At 43.2% G+C, this 19,889-nt stretch overlaps 1 protein-coding gene across 7 annotated transcripts in view; it reads right to left on the bottom strand.

Moving 5' to 3' along the window:
- Positions 1 to 19,889, bottom strand: part of ARID1B (AT-rich interaction domain 1B) — a 321,285-nt gene that overhangs the window by 88,418 nt on the left and 212,978 nt on the right. For all 7 annotated transcript variants that reach the window (XM_027454398.3, XM_072035944.1, XM_072035942.1 and 4 more), the window contains one exon: positions 11,041 to 11,284. In XM_027454398.3, the coding sequence (XP_027310199.3) occupies positions 11,041 to 11,284 (244 nt within the window). The remainder of the gene's footprint in view (positions 1 to 11,040; positions 11,285 to 19,889) is intronic.

Genomic DNA, 19,889 nt, shown 5'->3' with positions numbered 1-19,889 from the left:
AGACCATATCTTGGCTACCCACACCGCCAGGGTTATGCTGCACCACCTGGGAGGGAAATGCAGGCACCTGTGCTCAAACCAAGCCTTCTGGCTCCTCTCAGCACCGTGCTGCAGCTAACAACAGCGCTGGCAATCCACTGCTGCCTTCTCATGCAGCCAATTTCCACCTCTGCGACCTGGGTGCTCTGGAGGAGCCTGGAGCCCTCCAGCCTTGGGGTGGTTTTGGCCGCGGGCTGTGCGGCTGCCTGAAGGTGAGACCGCAAGCAGCCAATTTATTCCACTGCAGCAACGCAACGTGGCTGCAAGTGTGGAGATGGTCAACTTCAGCCACATTTAGGGATGTTCCACATTGCAAAGTTATCAAAAATATTCTTGTACCGGCCCTGATTTTCCATGTTGCCTCTTAAAACAAGCGCATCATTCTCCAAAGTCACCGGATTCGCAAACATACATGAGTATTGCTCACAAGCCATTTAAAATCATCAAAAGGTAAAAATATTCTCAAAGTACGCAATTCTAACTGCTAATCCTTGGAAGTTACACTCCATGTTCTTCTTCGTATTTGTATTACATTCAGTGTGTCAAGGACTGGGTTCTGACCAAGCACCACAGAGGTCACCGTAACTTAAGGGCTAAATTACTCTAAAATCTGCATTCAAAAATATGCAACAGTGAGTTACGGTGTCCCACTGAACCTTAGCTCTGACTCTTCTCCACACATATGCAACAGCATAAACATCTTTATTTCATGACCAGGAGCTACTTGTTTGACATGATATAACATTCAATTCTAAAACAAAGATGACACTGACAGGACAAGGTAGCTATTCAGGATCTTGTTTCATCCTCATTATTCAGCGTGTGGTCCCAGGGTATTACTTATGGAACACCATCCAAATGTCACCCTCGCTACAGAATAATTCATTGCATTATAGACCATTTTCTTGTTAAGAAAAAAAAAAATAAAAGGGGGAGAGAATTCTGTGGCTGAAGCTGGTATCCGCCAAATTGGCTGTCCATGTTTTATTCCCAGGTTGTATAACCCCTGAGTAAGGTATGAAGACTATTAAGAAATACTCAGGAGTATAAAGTGAAATAATTGCTAGTACCACCTAAACTGACAATGGGCTGAGTGTCAAGTTGCAGGAAAGCAAATATTGCCCCGCAGGCAAAAGCTTTCTTTGCTTGGGAGGGAAAGGGAGCAGCAGAGCCGCGGCAGGAGGCCCTGTTTCATCTACACCCCATCCAGCAGCCACCTCGGCGTTTGGACCGAAGTGAAGCACCGCGGCAGCACCACCAATTTTTTTAATTTTTTTTTTCCCTGAGATTTTGGCGAGAAGCCCGAAGTCAGCTGTCAATAGAAATTTTCAAAAGGCTGCGACTCATCCAGATCCGAATGGATTTTCAGCAGGCCACAGAGAGCACCTGTCTGCTTGACAACTATTGTTCCTCTCCAGCAAATTTCGAAATCCTGCTGCAGACCAGGAAAGCACCTAGAGCCCCTCAAAATTAAGGGCACGCCATTTATTTATTTATATAAGCGAAGGCGTAAGTCAGCCTAAACCTAGGGATCACTGCTTCCCTATCCTCAGTAACACCCCTCCTAGCCCTGTAATTTCACTTTACAGTTATGAGAAGTTTCATTTCGGGGGATCAAATTCTTTCGGCTCCCACCTCCGCCTAACTCCGTGCTCATTTAATGCATTATTTCCACGAAGCTCGGGAGAGTTCACAGCACATGGTATTTCTGCTGGAGGCCAATCCAGACTCGCGCAGCCCAGGATAGCAACCAGTTAAATCTTCTCTAATCCCTGCATTCAGAAATGGTGGCTCACGGAGGCTGGAACGCAGGAACTGAATAGAAGCGGCAAGCTCGTATTTCTCTCACCAGGCCAAATTAATAAAAACAAAACCTGATTTCTCCTCCTCATTTTCCTATTCTTCCTCCTCCCCAATATTTTTCCTCTTTCAAACACTTTTTTTTTGTTTGAGAAGCTTAATGTTTGGCTGCCTTCTGAAGAAACGGGCACAGTGACAGATGAAAGACTGTATTCAGCGTATAATTCAGAATAGGAAAAAATCGACCGCTGTGCATTTAAGATTCTAACAACCTTGCAATTTTGTATAGCCGTTTTCCCCAACCCGTTCTTTTGAAGAAATCTGCTTTTATTCTGTTAATAACTAACCACAGTTGCAGCAGCATGGATCCGATTAGCAGTTCTTACGGTACAAAGGAGAAGGGGGGGAGGGCTGTGAACAGGGTTGCCAATTTGTCCACCTGGGTCCCCAGGAGAAAGATTAGATGAGGCGCTTGCTCCTTTTTTCCCCACTCGCTCACTGCTCCGCACTAGACAGACCTCTTCAAAGCTCAGCCACTGACTTCATTTTTTTTTTCTTTTTCCTAAAGTCTCATTTAACCGCCCCGCCACATGTTTTGCACTCTGTGCCACTGCGTCCCTCCAAAGCAACGGTGCAAATTGGGATGCGAGGGGGCTGGAGAGGCTGCAGCAGCAGCTCGCTCCCCCCCCCCCCCCCCAGCGCATTCTCTCACACCTCCACAGTGCCTTTGAATTGCTTTTAGATTTTCCAAGCTGTATTTTCTGAAATCGGCGTAAAACAGCGAGAGAAGCGTCTGTGTGCGTTAGTGACTGATCCAAGCCCTGGAACCGCACCGTATTTCTTACCCTGTCCCTTTAAGCCTTTCATAAAAATGATAGCTTTGCTCGCGTTTAGACTGAAAGGCTGCATGGATTTAGTCATTCGTAATTACTTGGGACGTGACATTACATGTTTGTTAATGCAAAAAGCATATGCTTCAGCTGGAGAAAAAACATTCTCAACTTCTTTATAAAATGTCAATTACCCAGAATATAAAACTGCTATTGATGCAAGTGCTAAATAACTAGAAGCTCTTAACAAAGGAGAGGGCAGTATTTCCTCACTGTATCTTGCTCATTTCTTCCTTCCAGAAACGAAACCTACCCTGTCACACACCTGAAACTTAAAGCACAGAATTTCCATTTAGGAAGTAAATCCAAGTTCCAAAGAAAGAATTTTTCATTATCCCTGCCCGTTCTCTAAGCTTCATTTATTACTACAAGGAAAGTTTTTCTCTAAACTGTTCCTTGTTGTGTCTACCCACTTGAAGAGCCTGGGAAGAGCAAGAAACTTCCAGTATCTGCCACCTAACAGAAACCTTCAGCCCTGATTTTATTATTGCCGAATTTTATCAAAACCATATATCAGCTTTCATTCATAATATTTCCGGTGTAAAATCATGCAAGATGCCAAAGAGATGGTAAACATGAAATAAAATTGCATTTCTTAATCCGTATTCCTTTTTTCTTTGATCCGTCTCCATGCAGGAATTGTTCCGAATCAATATTAATCATCAGGTGGCGTTAGCTCTGGTGGAGTTTCACTCCTCCCTGCTTCTCAGCCTCTCAAGTTCAGGCAGGTAGGTGGAAAGTGGAGCAGAGCTGATATGTGGCAACGAACTATTTTGCCTGTCCTGCCTGCTACTTCTTGTACTACTCCAGCGCCTGTGATTAACAGGCATTTAAGTAGTAAAATGCGTGCGCTCTCATTAATCCTATCCTCAAAAGGAACAAACCCTCCTAAGACGATCTGTAGCTTCTCTTATTGCATTAGAATGCACGTTGCACAGCCAGCGCAGTTCTCAGGGAAGAGGGGGAAATGGCGAGTTGCATGCAAAGAGGCAGAAAGCACCTGGAGGCAACCCAGCCTCCAACAAACATTTGGTGGGTCTGATCTTCCTGAAGACAAGATCTATCATGCCATATTCCATCTTGCCCAACAGCGATAAGCTCCCCAGCCCGCTGCAGCAGCAGAGCGGTTGGTTCCCCACGCGTTTTTCACCAGCTGGGAACTTTCCTCCGGGTCGCTCCCTCCCTCCGCAAGGTCGCTCGCCCCGCCTGCCGCCCGCCGCCACCGCTCCCGTGTCACTTGCTGCTTGGAAGGGGGAGGATCAACGTTAGCAACCCCTGGTTATATCATTTATAAACATGCAGATGTGGATTATTAAAGATTAATGCATTTTGGGATTGGTGTCGGCATTCCGTTTGTCTCACGCCGAAACCAATTCTGTTCTTCATTAGTCAACGACAACCCGCATCACCCTGTTGTGGAAGAAAAATCAAAGGTGCAAGCGTGAATTGAGAATAAGTGATGAAACTGATTACTAAGAAACTTAACGGCTGTAATCAATCAACACATCACAATAATTTGAGTCCACTGTTATCTGGGGACGGGGAGCAAACAGCAAGGCTCGCTGTCAGAGCCAGTTGCTCTCTCCTGTTTACTTTCTGAAAACCCACTTGGCAATTCCAACTCCGTATCTACCTACGGAGCAAGGCTGTCAAAGAGCCGTCCGAAGCCTTCAACAGTTCAACCCGCATAAGCTCGGTCCCTAAGGAGGAGAGAGAACACCTTGCTTTTCATTATTTTGTTTTATAAATATTATCTGCAGGTAGTAGAAATGTTCTCTTTTTGAGGCTAAATGCCTGTTTTCTAGCTGAGCTAGAATTAATTCGAGCCACCTTTGCAATTATTCAGGTTCCTTCTTCGAAGGAGGGATGTAACACGTAGCTGTCTAGTCAGTTCTGACACTAACCATGAAGTACGAAGGACGCTTTAAATATCTCTAATGGCAGTGATACACAGCCCACATTAACCCTGAAAAACTTAACAGCCCACCCCACCACAGGAACAAGCCACTTAGTCCATTTATGCTGTTTTTATCTGTGTATAACAGCCATCTTTCAACATCAACAAAAAACTTCCAATGGGAACCTGAGAGACTTCCCATTCACCGATCAATCACTGCTTAATATTGCAAAGGAGGAGGGAGTGAAAGACAACCTTTTAATTAATGATAACACACAAATTAATGCTCTATTTGCAACACAGAAAAGAAGTAAAGAGGTAGAGAGGATCGATGTTTGTGTAGGCAAATAAGAATGACAGGAAAAAAATAATCAAACTTTCAAAACCAAATATACACTATCTTAAATTTCTGGAAAAAAACACACATAAGTGGGCTTCACAAAAAAGAAATAAATGAACGGGTCAGTGATTACATGTAAACAGTAATAGCTCAGTGACAGCCTTAAAGTATACAAACATATCTGTCAAATCTTGGCGGCTCTGGTGAGTCTATTTGAATTTTGCCATGTGAACCAGAGCGCATGCATAATTATGCAAAGATTTTAATTGGATTTCGACAGTCGCCTTGCTCCAGGTGGATTCGTACCAGCGCAGGGCTCGCGGTGAGTCACGGAGCTTCAAGAAGCGGCCTGCTGCACGCACGCTGCCAGGGCACGCTCATCAGCTGCTGCCCCAGACATTTTGCAATGTCCAGGATGGCGAAAACAGGCCTGGCAGGAGGCCGGGGAGACAAATAATGAACGGGACAAAGCACGGCCAGTGGGAGGTGTGTGGAGTTGTCTGTCTGGGGCAGGTTGATGCGGAGGGTTTGCAGGGTGCTGGATGAGCCCCTGTGCTGTGCTCGGTGGCCCCAGCAGGATGGTGAGCTGATGGGGCAGAAGCAGGCACCACCAGTCTCATCTCACACGGCAACTAAAAGCCAGAACTGCACTGTCTGGCTGTGAAATGTAAATGGTGACAGAGCAGATATTAAGCAAGTGAAAACATTACAAACTGAGAAATGAAAGCTACCACTGAAAACCACCACCCAGGGCATGCTGGGTTTGGTGATATTTTTGGTTTGTTTGTTTGTTTGTTTTCTATCCAAAGCTTAACTCAGCAATGATGAAAAACAGCAGGTTGATGGCTCTGGAATATGAAACCCTCTATTGTAAGGAAAATACAACAGGAGGAACTCAAACAGCATGTCTCTGTCGCATTTCCTTTCCTGCACCTGTTCTGGGAAGACCACCTCTGCAGAGAAGGACACCTCCCTGATCTCTCTGACCAGCTTGCAAGGAAGAGAGCAGCTTTGCCACTGCCTTCTGTAGCTCCTCAAGAAAATAGACTGAGACTATTTGCTTATTTCATGATGCCCTGAGCCAACAGGTTGTTAATCAGTTGTGACCCAGGCTGAATTCTAATAGGTAACACAGCAGGTTAGATGCTCCGTATCCTAGAATCGATGCCTCCAGACAGAGTGCTTAAAGCTTACCTGTTTTTCTTCCTCTTAAAATAAAGAAAAACTCTATGTGTTGTTCAAACTCTTCAAAAGAAAGGGTTTTAAATGATTGTTATGTGAAACATCCATGTATTTCATTCGTAAGCATTCTAGATTTGCAAAACTGCTGAATAGATGTTTTGTGCACTAGTAGTGATTAAGAACATGGCTACGTCAATGGCATTTTGTGTCCTGTTTTTTTTTCTGGTCTTGATGCCAATGAACAGCATGCATCTTCCTTGCAACAAGCTGTTGCAAGGTTTTTGCCTCCGGAGAAGCCAAGGGGGAAATATTGATAGATGTATTAAAATAATCTTCCTAGACAGGGGGACCACAGCCATTTTACAAGGATATAACCCTCACTTGTGTTTTGCAGCTCTGTTAAGGTATCTGTAATACTGCAACGAAGAGTACAGCATTGCAAATTCACTTTCATACGGTAGTCTTCCCTCCCTCAATGTTTGAGACGGGTCCATGCTGAATAATGCACCCGTAGCTGTGGTCAATGGAGCAAGCATGTGGAACAGCTCTATGCCAAGCAAAAGATTTTTTCAAATTCTTGTTTAAAGCAAGATCAGTCTAATCGGCTTGTCTTGCTGCAGCCATTTCTGGAAACATGACAATTATAAGGCTTCTCCTTTGATACAGCATGAAATAAAGCATTGTTCCTATTCTGATTTTTGCTTTAAAATGTCCTTTAAGACTATGACAGATGAACCATTACTCATTTTTTATTCTCTCTCTCACTACTTACTTCATCAGCCTATCCACCGCACATTGACTAACATGCACACTGAGGCAAGAAGTCCTGGTACAGCCCCCTCTGGGCACCCCATCCCCCTTTTGCCTTTTTTTTTTTTTGCCTGGAGTGCTACTGTAATTCTGTCCACGATGGAAAGGGAAGCAGAGAGCAGAGCGGGTCGCTGAACGGCACACATCCACTGCCTCATGCAAGTGTCCGAACTAAGAACCTGTGGGACTGTTAATCAGAGGAGGGTGCTCACCACTGGTCAGCATAAATCAAGGTGACTGACAGGAGCATTCCTAAGTGAGAGCAGCCACACATGGATTTCTTCCCGAAAACTGTAACTCCAGCTGCATTCAGGCTCCTTTGTGCAAGAGGACATCAATATAATTGTAATAATAAGAAGTACCGTGCAGTTGACGCTTAGCAGAGTGAAAATAACCTTGTTTGTTCAGAAAGTAAATGCAATAAAAGTGCAAGGCAAAATACTGATCTATGTGAAAATACTTTTATATATTTCTAAAGACAGCATTTGCTATTTATTAGTAGCATAGCATATTCTGATTTTCAATATAAATAAAAATTGCTGCAGAGGTTTAAAAATAATCTAATCTCTTAACTCATACAAAATCTGCTCATCCATCATGGGTTAAGGGATCCCTGGCCTATCAGCAATCTTCCACACAACTCTCAATATTAAAAATTTTTGCTGCTTGCACCACAAGGGAGAAAGAGCTGACAAAAGCCTTTGGCCAGTGAGATCAAAACTGGGGATGCTTGAGGGGGAGAAAGTGTAGTTTAGCTTATTTACATTTTTGCTTTCTTAGTAAACCGGAATGGTTGGAGCAGGAGGCATTAAAAAAAAAAAAAAAAAAGTGAAATTAACATCTACTAAATCTTCTGGCAACAGCCGTGCATTTTGATGATGTGCTGTGTCAGCTTCCACTAATGGTTTAGGGTTGAATCAGGCACAGTTCAAGACCTAGAGCAGTGCAGGGCATCGCATCTCATTTTTTGGAAGAACATGTACCCTAATTACAAAGATGGCTACAAAATAAAGAGACCGGGGATTCTGGCAAAGCAGAATAACGATCCACTTAACAGGGAATCGGAATACCATTTTACATCTTTAAAAATCAAGAGTAAGATTTCAGTTCTGTAACAAAAATGTGTCTGAAAGAGAATTTTGAGAGAAAATGGTTAACAATTCTCTTTCAAAACTAAACACGGCAGAGTTGCTTTTTCTGCTCTTCGGGGTTAATCTCCCCGATCTATTCCAGTAACGTGCATGGAAACAAAAGCTGTATATGTGTGCCACTTACCACACGAAATATCTGTCCAGTATTTCAAAGAGTACAGGAAGGAAATGCCCACTGAGCTAGGGATGTGCCAAAGCCCGAGCTGCCTGTGCCAGTCCCTTCCCATGAAATTCACAATGTGTGATAGAAAGCAATACGGGAAGGCAGATTTGCAGTGGGGTGGGGAAGCGGCTTAAACAGGCAGTGGAACCGAGTCAGCCATTTGGGAGGTTTATTAAGGGGCTGCCTGTTTGTCTGCCCTTTTGATGTTAAATTAGTCGTCAGTTTTGTTGCAGCGAAGGAGGCATCGGGAAAAGGATGCTTCTCTTCCAGCAAACCCTGGGAAAGCAACACCTTTATTTTAATGGCCTTCCCACCAAGAACCCCCTGCAACATTTTGGCTTTCCCCAGCCATAGCTATCAGCAACACAACAGCTGCTCATTTTACAATGACTTGCTGGAGAGAGAATGATTGAAAGAGCCAATCTATGTCACATGGAGAAGCTGTGGCACAACATCGCAGGAGGTAATAGGAGAGGAATGAGGTCAGAACAAACAAGGGTAGGGTGAGAAGGCAGAGGAAAATAGCAGCGAACAAAATTATTGAAGGAGAGATGCTAGACTACACAATGTATGTTTAAAAACAGCTACAACAGCCCCAGAAATGCAAACAAGCTCCGGATTAGTTTTTTCCAGTGCCTCATGAATATGGCAGATGGGAAAAGCCACAAAACCCCAGTAACGAAGCGCAATGGTGGGAATGCAGTTAGGTGAACGGGGAGAGGGATGAGCACCGCGTCGCTCACATGGCTTGGAAACCCGAGCACCCAGCAGCGTCCCACTAGTCACGGGGTTTTAAATAGCAGTTTTACTCATTTCATTCTGTAGCTTGAGAGAAGCAGCAGCAGCAGAGCTAATGCAGCTGCCTGGTTTTCTTCTGAAGACAGCGATGCATTAGCTCTCACCTGAGAGCTCACCTTTAGCAAAACAGCTACAGAGAGCGGGAATTGGCCCAAGCTGGGGAACCAGCAGCAGGCGATTTTGATTTAGTGCCATTCATAAAAACGCTTCCTGAGGAAGAGGTGCTTTGTGTTACTGTAACAGACTAGAAAATTGGCATTCAAAATGGTGACACGGTCTGTATGAAGAGCTAATACTTTTCATTAGGCCAGTCACAAAAACAAGCTTTTGGGCTCAGCTGAAGCGAAGTGACTCTAACCCTGACCTTTCAGCCCAAAGCCCTTCTATTTTTACCCCAAAGGAATTAACTGGTTTGATAAAAGTTATTACTTTTCCCTACAAACTGTCCTGCTCACATCCTTATCTGTCATGGTTACAATAAAGCTATTTTCAACTTCACAACACTCTCCCTGTATTCAGCAACCAGGCTGCTAAAATATCCATCAATTTATTTGCCTGAATCTGACTGTTCAGAGATATTCAAAATTTAATCAAGCCGAGATTTTCCCAAGAAATCAGAACATCAGTCTGCAAACAGAAGTAAAGGCTTCCTGTAAAGCCAACAAATCTGGGTCCTGACTGTAAAGTGCAAGGATTAGTTCAGGCTGTGGGAACTATTACCTTTCCTCCTAGGTGGACTATTTGACTTCACTCAACAACAGGGACAGGCTTTGATGCCACACAGTGGGAGCTGTGCCGCGAATGCAGGGTCACCACCCTTCCTGTAATGCACAGGGCTCCTGTCCCATCGCTCTTCCTGCTGTTCCTGCCCCACCTGAGCACATCCTGCCAGCCCAAGTGGCTGGAGAGGAACGAAATGACTGCAGGGCATGTGTGCAGCATCAGGGCTTGACACACTCATTTAGGATGCAACCTTCATGCGCATGCTGAGCTTACTCCCCTTTGCTTATCTAGTTTGACCTCTGTTTATAGTTAGGCACGGACATTTCACTCGCATACCTTTGTACTGAATACCAAAACACACACTGCTCACTACATCTTAACTTGCATCTGGTCTACAGCACATCTAATGAATAGACATTACTATTTTTGTTTTTTAACTGAGCTCCAACGCTTATTTTTTGTGTTTTTGTCAGCTACTGATATCACCCCAGGGTAGTGCTAGCACTGTTCTATTCTTAGCATTCAGAATATCAGAAAACAATAAAAAAATGAGCATCAGAAAGGGAACAAACTCATCTTAAATACCAAACATGCCATTTTTTTCTTCTGGGTACCTTAAAAATTTTTCACAAATTTCTGAATGTACGTTAATGATCTTGTGTCAACTCTACGTGGCACAAAAGAGCAAGTGGCAAACACGCCACCATCGTTTACATTACTTTTAGTGGAGCTGAATTCCTAGTAAAATGTTGACCTTTGCAAATATAAATTAATGTCTCATAAGAAATATTGCATTCAAATTTTACCCCAAATAACATTTTCTTAACACAGGGTTGGAAAACCTCTGCCTCATACTAAGGGGTCTTAAGCCACCATACAACTCCAAGAGCCGAAGACAACAAAAATACACAGTAAAAATAAAAATGGGACCCTGCAAGTAACAGAGGAATGTGACAGATGGATGATAAATGAACCAAACACAAAAATTAGGATCAATTATTTGGACTGGCCCATGAATAAGACATTTAACAAATACACATGTGGAGTCACGTTCAGAATTTTGAGAGCTCTGAGGGCTTGGTAGCGGAAATTATCCCTGCTTTATTTATGCATTCTTTTTTTCAGAAAAAGACCCTGAAAATGCAAGATTTTCCTAAACTGATGAATTATCAATCTAAAAGTATTTTTTCTTTAACATATATAATTATAAACCTTTGTACTGATTTTATTTGTTGAAACAAGCTTACCTGGAATACTTGCTGGAGAAATGGGACCAGACCTCGACTGGTTGCTTCCAACAGGAGAGCCTACAGGGGAAGGCGATGGGCCCCCAGGGATGCCAGAGAGATGTGGAGAAGCATGAGGGGAGAATGGAGACTGTGCGGGGTTGCTCTGCTCCCCTTGGCTGCTTGTAGAGCCTGATGCGCTAACAGCTGAGCTCAGCGTTGCTTCAGTTCCAGTCGGCAAGTCATCAATGGATCCAGACAGATCCTGAGGAAAAAAAGAGAAAGAACCTAAGTACGAACTAAGACACGAGCCTCAGGACACGAGAACTGGCATGGTGATGAGGTCCATTTGTTTACTTATTACAGCAGATAACTAAGAGGTTTTCTTTAATACTGGTTCATGTAGTTAAATGATGGTAGAAAATGAGGATAGTACATACAATTCTCGGTTTAATCTCTAATTCTTTTGAGAAAAAGAACAAGCAAGGGTAACAAATGAATTGGAACCAAATTCATTCAACATTGAATTTAACCTTTTCCATCTGGATTAAGCAAATCAAAATTAATCCCACAAATTCTGCCTGAGCATACTAAAGCTAATGAAAATGATACATCAGTTTCACTTTCACACAGTATTTCATTTTGGGGTTTGCTCCCGTTAGAATCACAGCTTATTCACTTCCCTCTTTAAACCATCACTAGAATGACAGAAGAAGGGTATAAAATGCGCAACCTTCCTAATACTCGTGTTCAGTTCCTTTGCCTTGCAGACGAGACAAAAACAAGGCCCAGCCCTGTGCAGCAACACAGGACCCACTGGCCACCTAGGAATAAGGAAGGCTGCTTCTCTACTTCCATCATATCTACTTCCAGTTTGACTAGCATCCAAGCTCACAGTTTCTCTACAATTTTATTTGAGTGCACTGAGAAACAGCTGTTTCATTTCAGTTCATAACTGTTGCATTTTCAATGTTTTCAATGAGAAATTTCCTCCAGTGGTCAAAGCACATCTCAATTCTAACTACAAGTTGCTGGGCACATTCCCTAAAGCTATAGTTAACACTGTTCTTTGGATCTGTGGGAGTAATTTGCTTTTAAATCATTGTAAAATCAGATAAGAAGAAACAAGAACATTGTGACAAAGCAAGCATGTGCCCCTTAACTCTCAGGAAAAATGTTAATTCCTGAGCATGACAAAAAGATCTCAAGCAAACAAAAAAGCACAAAGATAGCTGCGCCTCCATCAGCTGTTGGTGAGGCACAAGTTAGGGAGCACACTGCTATTTCTATTAGTGAATTAAGGCAGAGAGCTATTTCACAGATAAAACAAATCATGAAATGACCTTTGGGGCTTCAAGTAATTGAGATGACACAGAGTGTGTTGCTTTTGTTGATAGTTATTTCATTTGTCTGACTCATGCAAGTTGTTCCACTGGAGACAACGGGACCAGAGACTTGAGGAGTGAAAAGACAGCTGGGCTTTGCCTGGGCAAGGAGCTCAAGAAGCAACAACTTAGTGCTATCTCACCTTTATCACAAAAATAAAGTTATTTTTTGGAGTTATGCAACCTAATAGACAGTCTTCCAAGGCATGGACATAGTAGGATTAGCAGTTTAAACACCAGGAGCATTCATAAAAACCCACCTAGAATGCTATGTGCTATTCCCCCTTTGCGTAAAGGTGTACTTAAATGCAGCTGGCCCAACCTAGCTCTATCCAGGACACCTCACAGACTGTATTTCCAAACGTGAATTAGACACAAGACTTCAGGCACAGCTCTCACCACAGCTTCATTTTGCTTTTTCCGACAAGCACAAAATTGTATTTGTATTTCATTAGGCATATGAAAAACAAAGATTGAAGTTTTCGAAGTTAATTTACGTGTGAACTCTGCATTCACTTGAGAATAGAGTTCCAAGTCCCTACAAATGGAAATTTAATTGTGATGCTGGCAATAAACCATTTTCATTGTCTCTTTTCTGAAACTATTAACTTTAGGAAATGTAAACACTGCCGTTTGATGCTGCATACAGTAACACCAGGGATTTTCACAGGAGAAGGTACCTGACAAACAGGTAAGCAATTACTGCTTCTCCATACATCACACGGCATTCTTTTAAATGGAATCAAATCGCTGCTGTCGTAACGTGTAACAAACGCTGCAGGAAGTGCTGATGAAACAAACGCTGCTGAAAAGCATGTAATGAAACCCCAAAAGCCGAATGCCGCAGAAGAGAGCACATTCACAACGAACACAAATTCTGCGTAAAAAACTAGACGGGCACCCAACTGATAAAAGATACTGAAACGCGTGGTTTTATGTTCAGAATAACAAAGTTTTTAAATGGTGTTTGGATTAAAGTGTTCACTTGCTGCAGTAAGCCACAAGGTACTTGAAAAACCAGCAAACCAAAATAAGGGAAACCCATGAAGCAGTTAGTAGTGTCCGTGAGGAAATTATCTCTGCAGAGATTGAGGCAAACCTTGCCCGTTCAGCCCAGCACCTCCCTGGCTTGCTGCGTGTGGCTGTGGGAGCACGTGGGGCCAGGACGAGGCTCATTTCTCCACAGGCTGCATCATGGCTCCTGGTTCCGCTAATCTCCCGTGGGGGTGGCGTGACTGACAAGTCCCAGGCACTTCCTCAAGTGCATGCCTTCAAGGGATTTCCTCACGAACCTGATGCAACTCATTCATAAAAGCAGAAAAGAAGGGAAGAGGAAAGCTTCTGTGATGCCAGCCAACCTGAAGCGCCACGCTGCGCCACCCTGCCCCCAGAAATGGCGGGCGCAGCAGCCAGGCAGGCCCCAGTCACAGCGCGCCTCACAGCAGCACGAGCAGCAGGATTTCTTTTCGAGGCCGGGAAACGCACAGGGACACGTCCAATTCATCGAACTCATCTGCCAAGGGTGTTATCATGGCAACAGGATCAACCAGATCAATCGCAAACGCTAATAATAAGGCTGCTCCTAGGGGCATGAAGGGCTCTTGTCTATCCGGATGCCTGCGCGACGCTCCACAACCTCTACTTTGTGTTACAGGGGGCTAAAATGAGAATCATCTGCCCCTCTGCGCAGTTTGTGAACCATTATTGTGTGTTTTTTCCTAACCTGTGCTTCATGGCCTTACCTAGTCTTTTAAGGCAGAAAGCATGAGTAGGTGAGCAACCGGGAAACTTCCAGCACACAAAGGCTTTAGAAACACCTCTGTTATCCACAAAAGCTAATTGGGAAATTAAAGAGCAGCAGAAGAAAGACTTTATGTGAAGCACCTGGACCGAAAGAGCACAAGTTGGCTTTCTGTTCTCCTATTATCAGTATTTTAATGCCTGCTTTTCCCTCAGCGTAGCAGAACAGTAATGAAGTCCTGCCACTTCCACATCACAAACATTTATTTGTAGAGAAGATATTGTACACGTACACATCATATATGTAAATTATATGGATTTACTTGCATTTACTTAGCATATCCATACGTAAAGCTATTAAAAAGCCTGCTAATAAGAGAAATTCACAGTGGTTTAAGCATACAGCCTAGTTAACAAAGAAGCTCTGTAACTAATACTCCTCTAGAGGACAATTTAGTCAGCAGGGCACCAACTCTATTCTTCTTTTATAAGTACTATCAGATCTATGATGCCTGTAAAGAACAGAGAGACCTTACTTACTGCATCTCATTCAAACCAAGGCACCTTCAAGCTACAGTGCTTCCATTTATCTTGTTGGAAAGTTGGCAGGTTAGGTAATTGCAGGGATTCTTTTAAGGGGCTGAAGTCCCCATACCCTAAGGCATGTCTTAAATTCTGCCTCTTTTCAGAGGTTTTATCTGGTAAGCACTCATTTCTTTGAGTAAAACGTAGCAGGTCTAGAATTACCAGAAAACTCTTGTTATACAGACCTGGTTCTTGTACAATAATTTTACTGCTCTTGCCTATGGTATTGGTATGCCTGTATTTTCAAATGTGATACCAAATCTAAGGAAAAAGAGAGGACAATTTTTTTTTTCTCCATCACATATCCATATCAAAATTCTGTATTCTCTGTTATCTTTACATTCTGTATTATTCAGGACAGCTTTCCAAGTTCATTTCGAGATTACACCTTGATTATAAACTGAAATGTCCCTATGCAGGAGTTCTCTCTTTTAGTTAAGTGTTTTATCTCTATCTTCACTTCTAGCCTCACCTTCCACCCATGCACACACAACCTTTATCCTTGTCCCTGTGACAAGTACAAGAGCTAAAATGAACAGGATCACATTGTGCTCAGGATTATAATGTTATGCCTTCCTGGTGGTACGATCTTATCAGGCTGACAAGAGAGCCACTCTTGGAATAGCACACCAATTTACAATTGCAGCACAGCCAGCAAGGGGTAGAAGGAAGTAAACTGCACAGAGGCAGGAAACCCACAGCTACCTGCAAACAGAGCACATGAAAAAACACACAGACATTCATATATAATAATATAATACAATGTAATATAATATAATCTTAGCCAAGGAGTATTCCTCGATCCAATAAATAGCAAGGAGGAGACTTCAGTAACTCGCTAACACCACCACGATTTTACACATGGAGTGTGACAGGATTAGAGCACTCACTACGGAGCAAAAATTTACACTGCAAACACTTCATGCAGTTGCTGGTTTTGCTCAGGAGTGTCCCAGCAGCCATAAAACATAAACAAGATTTTACTGGAGGAATCCCTTGCTAAATACCCACAGCTGAAAAACGATGAGTGCTTCCTCTGAAGTCAGTAAAACTGAAAAGTGCCCAACAGGTCTAGCAGATAGCCAGTGCCTTGCTAAATGATGTCCCACACTGCTAAATGACTGCTTAAATTCACTGACAGATTTCTGGGGTTTGGGGGTCTCTCAATGGGTTTCTGCATAGTGTACACAGCCCCAGGGTTATTTAAACTTAAAGCTGCCTGCTTGCAGGGCCCGAGCCACCCTTACTCCACCCAGGCCTTTCTGTGGTGTTTTTGTTAGGACGGGGGACAATACTGCTTAAAAGGCAGAGTCCCGCACAAAATATTCATCGCCTCAACGCGAGTCACCGCTTTAGCAGTGAAATTATATATACACACAAACATATTTTACATATAAGTATGTAAATATACATTCACGCAGACATCCACTCGGCTATTGTTTTGGAACCACGGGGGATTATGAACAATATGCTCTGTAATTGAGATTAACTTTGAACAAATCATTTGGCTGACACACACACATACGCGCACAAAGAAAAAACCCACAATAGCTCTGTTTAAATTTCAAGATATTTGTAAGACCTCTTTTCATCACAAAGAAGCCTATAATAGCACGTTTCAAGAAGACTTCCAAAGGCCCTGCTGGTCACATTGTCTAGACAGCAAGCGAGCTAACAGCCTCCTGCTTCCTGCACAACTGGGAAAACACACAGGCACAGAGCCATGGGGACGAGGAAAACCCCAAAAACCCCTTCGTGGTCAGAGCCTTCCACCCCCTCAACAGGTGTCCTCCCGCCAGGCCAGATGCATTGTGAATATGCTAAACATATTTAATGCACATCCTTAAAAAATCTTGTTTAATGGGACACGCGTTGGAACAAACCCAAACTTTGACAATATTTGGGCAGAGGTACTTTTTAGCTAGCCATGGTGCTTGGCAGACCTACTTCATCCCACTTGATATACTTCAGTGTTGTTAAATAAATTTTTACTTTAACCTGTCTATAGTAAACTACTTGTGCAATAGTCTAGACGAAGAAAATTCTAAGTATATGGTAAAAACACTAGCCTCTTGCAGTAATTTTAGTCCCAAATTCCTTAAAACAGCTGGTATGTTGTCAGGGCTCCTATCAGCATCAAATACCTTCTCTGAGAAGTTACACAGGGAAGTCCCCCAGGATGCAAAATCTTTTTCCACCAAGCCCTGTACTCACTTAAGCAACTGAGAAAGAGTGTAAGCAAATAACGCAGTGCCAGTGCTCAGCCTTCTTTCTTTTCAAGCTGTGGGATTCTGGAATCACACCAGTATTCCAGAAATTATCTACAGAAAGACAACCTGGGAAAGCAGATTAAAGTCACAGCTTACTACCTAATCACTAAGCAAATGACTGTTTTGGACAGTTCTTACTTTTAATTTGGATATGAAATTAATTCCCAGTCTTAAAAAAGTCCCTCTGGTTAAAGAAGCACGGAAAATATTTGTTTCTAAGAAAAGTGAGTCCTAATAAATAAATACTTGCAGAGAGTGAGGAAAGAACAAAGGAGGGCTTTTTTTATTTTTATTTTTTTTTAACTCAAGCTGATATGAATTTCTGTGCTGACTTTAACTGACCTGGGTTTTCTCTGAACGTTCACTGAATGGGAAGTTTCATCTGGCAAATGTAAGTAGACTCAGTGCAAAGTCAGAAACTAAGAGCTATACCACTATTTATTTTATTTAAGGTAACCCCTGGTCCTACAACACGAACACCAGAGCACACATGATGAGGCAGTGCATAGCCTCAATGGCTGAGACCTGGGGAGAGCTGACGGCAGGACCTGGCCCCATTTTACTCACACACCACAAAGACCTCACGGGCTGCTTGCACAGGGCCACCTCACCTGCTGCCTTTCCATGTGGGAGACAGAGAAGCCATTCAGGAGGCAGCAGCCAACTATTTCTTCCCAAGCACAGATAAGTTTGGGCACCCGAGCTGCTAGGACTACGCGGGAGGAGAGGCTGTGGCTGGAGACATTCCCCCCTGCATGTGTGCCCACAGGCCTGGCTGCCACCCAAACCGGGAGCTGTCGTGGTTTAACCCGGCCGGCAGCTAAACACCACGCAGCCGTTCGCTCACCCTCCCCCCTCCCTCTCTGGGACGGGGGAGAGAAATGGAAAGTGAAGCCCGTGAGTTGAGATAAAGACAGTTTAATAAGACAGGGAAAATAATAATAACAAAAATAATAATAACAATAATAATAATAATGATACAATAGTGATAATATGAAAGTAATAATAGTATGTACAAACAAGTGATGCACAATGCAATTGCTCACCACCCGCTGACCGATGCCCAGCCTAACCCCGAGCAGTCCGGCCCCCTCCCCCCGGCTAGCCACCCCTATATATTGTTTAGCATGACGTCAGATGGTATGGAATACCCCTTTGGCTAGTTTGGGTCACCTGTCCTGGGTCTGTCCCCTCCCAGCTCTTACTGCACCCCCAGCCTGCCCGTTGGCAGGGCAGAGCAAAAGGCTGAGATGTCCTTGGCTTAGTATAAGCACTGCTCTGCAACAATTAAAGCATTGGGGTGTTATCAGCACTCTTCTCATCCTAAGCCAAAACACAACATTCCACCAGCTACTAGGAAGAAAATTAATTCTGTTCTAACTGAAACCAGGACAGGAGCACAATCTTCTTCTCCTTGATATGGCATCTCACAGTGGCAAGCAGTTCCCAATTCATTTTAAAAAGAGAATTGTTTCTTGCTACATTTGCTTGACAAGCAAGGGATCTCTGTTAGCACGACAACTTTAATTCAAATGTAAAATCCAAATCAAACAACTGTTGACCTGATACAGATGTCCAAGAAGAAAAGTAGGGTCTGACCATGGCAAATTCACTCCAGTGCTCGTATCTGGATGGTTTTGGACCACACTGCACAAACTGCTAGACCCTATAATTTCAAAAAGTACATTAATTTTTTAGGAACTAATCCTGGCATAAACCTATGTATACCCAGGGCAAAGCTTCTTTTTGTGCATTTTAAACTGCTGTATGTATTTTTAACTATTTTAAACTATATTGGGAGTTTCTTTCCATTTCTTTAGATGACATACGACTGGTTTATGCCCTTGTGGTTCCTGCAAATCCAAACCCATACGAATTGATCAGCTACCATGTTACAGCAATCTAACCAGCTTGTGATATGCCCATGACCCAAGACTAGAAGAGGTTGTGAAGACGGATACAGTCACACTCCTGTGCTTGCACTGCTCCACGATGGGATTTGACTTGCTCGTCCAGACGAGAGCTTTACGGCAGAAACAACTTAGGGCAATTAGAAATTCAGAACCGACAGAGTAGCCTCGAGAACGACATGAAAGCATGGCCAGCTACGCACCTCGCTGGCAGTGCTGCGTGCCCGGCGTTATGTGGTTTGCAGTTCCCTGGCAGTTAATGGGATGGGGGCTCCTGAGGTCTCCAGCTGCATCACAAAAGCTCCTCATGCCATAAAAAAGTTGATACTTTACAAACATCGACTCCCATGTATGAAACAATAAATAGTAATGACCCATGTGCTATCAAAGCAAATTGACAAAGCCTAGCAAGGACTGTAAACAGGTAAGATGCAGAGCTTGTCTGACAACAATACTTTTTTATATCGGAAGTAAACAGTAAATCTCCAGAACAGGAAAACAATAACACGGCATCTCTCAGGATACAAACCTCACTGTTTATCTCTGAAGCAGAATGCTTAGCACGTAGAATTTCTGGGAATAAAATTTTAAAACAAACAGCCAGGAACCCTTAGGAGCCATTTGTTTCCTCGGTATTATAGCAAAGAAAAATTCTCAGCCAACAACTCTCGTAGCTACAGCAAATAAATTATCAACATTTAAAACACCCAAATCAATGAAAACAACAAACTGCCGCCAAGTCTAGGAAAGAAAAGTTGAATTTGCGTAACAGCGACCTAATAAAATCTGCTCGCGCTCATACTACCACTCATTCAGCTTCCTCAGTGTCAATATTAAACATACGCAAACACGAAATCCCTGCCATTACAGCTAAGTTTTTTCATTTGAAGAACAACAAAGTAAAATGTAACTTCCTTCCTTTGCACCTCGTTGGGTTACAACCATTTTCTAGACCATGTCCTACTTCCCCATGGGAAAGA

The sequence above is a fragment of the Anas platyrhynchos genome, chromosome 3 (genome assembly GCF_047663525.1).
Source record: "Anas platyrhynchos isolate ZD024472 breed Pekin duck chromosome 3, IASCAAS_PekinDuck_T2T, whole genome shotgun sequence".
In the NCBI taxonomy this organism is placed as follows: Eukaryota; Metazoa; Chordata; class Aves; order Anseriformes; family Anatidae; genus Anas; species Anas platyrhynchos.
Note: the sequence above shows the minus strand (reverse complement) of the source record. Positions and strands in the feature narration are given on the sequence as shown.